Source organism: Etheostoma spectabile, unplaced genomic scaffold, assembly GCF_008692095.1.
Source record: "Etheostoma spectabile isolate EspeVRDwgs_2016 unplaced genomic scaffold, UIUC_Espe_1.0 scaffold325, whole genome shotgun sequence".
Lineage (NCBI taxonomy): Eukaryota > Metazoa > Chordata > Actinopteri > Perciformes > Percidae > Etheostoma > Etheostoma spectabile.
The window spans coordinates 261,912-263,989 of NW_022605585.1; the positions used below are offsets into that span (position 1 = coordinate 261,912).

Sequence of the window (2,078 nt, forward strand, 5' to 3'; positions counted from 1 at the left end):
GAGAGAGAGAGAGAGAGAGAGAGTGGTTGGACTAGGCATTAGCATCTGATACTTTCAGAGAGAGAGAGAGAGAGAATGAGTTCACCTTCAGGAAGAAGACAGGGACTTCAGAGATTTGGGACGGCACTGAAAAACAAATGATTTAAATAACATCTGGTGGTTAATCTGTACTTCCTGCTTAATGCTCTCCTCATTCGAGTGTTCATTTAAGTCTCCCCCTGAAAGTTCCCAAATCTTCTTCACACATGTGCAATGATCTCCTCCCTAACACGGGGGCGTCTGCTGTGAAACCAGTCCTCTGTGTCCCGGTCTGGATGAGTATAATCTGAGGGGGGTCATGGGGGTCTTGTGGCTCGTGTGCAGGGCTCCAAGGACGAGGACGACCTGTACGGAGGAGCGTGGTGCGCCGAGCCAGAGGAGAAGAACCACTGGTTCGAGGTGGATGCGCGCCGGGAGGTGGAGTTCACGGGGGTCATCACTCAGGGAAGAAACTCCGAGCAGCTGTGAGTCTGAGCTTCACTTCATGAGACGCACGCAGGGCTGCGTTCGCTGCGATTCAGCGCTCGTTCATGGAGCAATAGACGCTCATTTCTGACAGAAAACAAAGGCAATGTTGGGACTGACATTACATGAAGTCTAAATTATGCGATGCCGTGCAATGCTGCTTAACGAGTACTCCAAACTACGATACATGTTGTGGATTCCTACCCTTATAAACAGCCCATAAACGACCCGTTTTATGAATTAAACCCCTAGCGGTGGCAGGAAATACGACAACATGTCAAGAGAACTGGTCTCAACTAGTCGTTTTGAATGGCCGGGTTAGCTCAAGTATTAATGAGTATAATATTACCGAAATGTAATTAATTACTAATTACATTTCGGTAATATTATGCCTTATGTTACTGCATTACAGCAAAAAGGAATACACTACTGTAATTTACTGTAGTTACTCCCAACACTGTATTACCATAGGCCTTATTTATGGGGGGATGGGGGATTTATTCAAAGAAACCCGTTTTGGTCACTTTTTTTCAACATTATTATCACTTTTTCCAACATTTTTGTTACTTTTTCAATGTTGTGGGTGCTTTTTTGATGTTTTGATGTTGACATTTTCAACGCTTTTTGCGTGGGCCCATTTTTTTTTGGATTAAAAAAAAAGAAGAAATTAACTGATAACGGGTCAAATTTGACCCAAGGACAACATGAGGGTTCATGTTTTTGTCGTACTTTCAACATTGCTGTGGCTTTTTTTCAGAGATCAAGCTTTTTTAAATTCACGATGTCAACCCTCCGAGTGACGCCCGTGTATATTACGCAACTTTTGAGAACCCAAGACTTTTGTAGACTCATTTCAAGCACCAATACAATTGAGCGTAGGTACTGCATGTTTTCACAAGAGACTTGAGATAATATTTCCGCTTTAGCGCCAAATGATCTCTTTACACATAGCTCTGAAATGATTTTTGCGCATCGTTATACAGAAAGCGGAGTTTCTTCTGAACAATATGATATGAAACACAGTCATATGCAAATACCCTTAAAAGGAGAATTTCAGAAGATAGCTTAAAAATACCCTTAGACATCAGAGGGTTTAAGGGTTAAAGGCCAAAATGACCCGAGAAATCATCTTAAATACAACAAACTTTAAAAACAAAAGTCACATTCTTGACATACCGGAGCTTCCATACAGATGAAATATGGAGTTTTTCCCCCCAGGGAGGACTTTGTGTCGTCCTACTTCGTGGCGTTCAGCAACGACAGTCGGGACTGGACAACGCTGCAGGACGGCTACGCTGAATGGGTGCGTGGAAATCAAACAATACATAGCTCATATCTTACGATAGATAGGTCATAATTCATAACTATTGATTTGGATCTTCTCCTGCAGTTGTTCTACGGGAACGTGGACAAGGACACGCCGGTGCTGGGTCAGTTCAGCCCCCCCGTGGTGGCGCGCTACATCCGCATCCTGCCGCAGAGCTGGAACGGCAGCTTGTGTCTTCGAGCCGAGATCCTGGCCTGTCAGCTCCCCAGTCAGTCAACGTCAATTTTTATTTCTATAGCACATTTAA

At 43.8% G+C, this 2,078-nt stretch overlaps 1 protein-coding gene across 1 annotated transcript in view; it reads left to right on the top strand.

Moving 5' to 3' along the window:
- LOC116686166 (adipocyte enhancer-binding protein 1-like) overlaps positions 1-2,078 on the top strand; it is a 25,835-nt gene that overhangs the window by 15,575 nt on the left and 8,182 nt on the right. Inside the window, exons 10-12 of the mRNA XM_032511134.1 lie at positions 364-503; positions 1,723-1,807; positions 1,895-2,039. Coding sequence (XP_032367025.1) covers positions 364-503; positions 1,723-1,807; positions 1,895-2,039 — 370 coding nt within the window. The remainder of the gene's footprint in view (positions 1-363; positions 504-1,722; positions 1,808-1,894; positions 2,040-2,078) is intronic.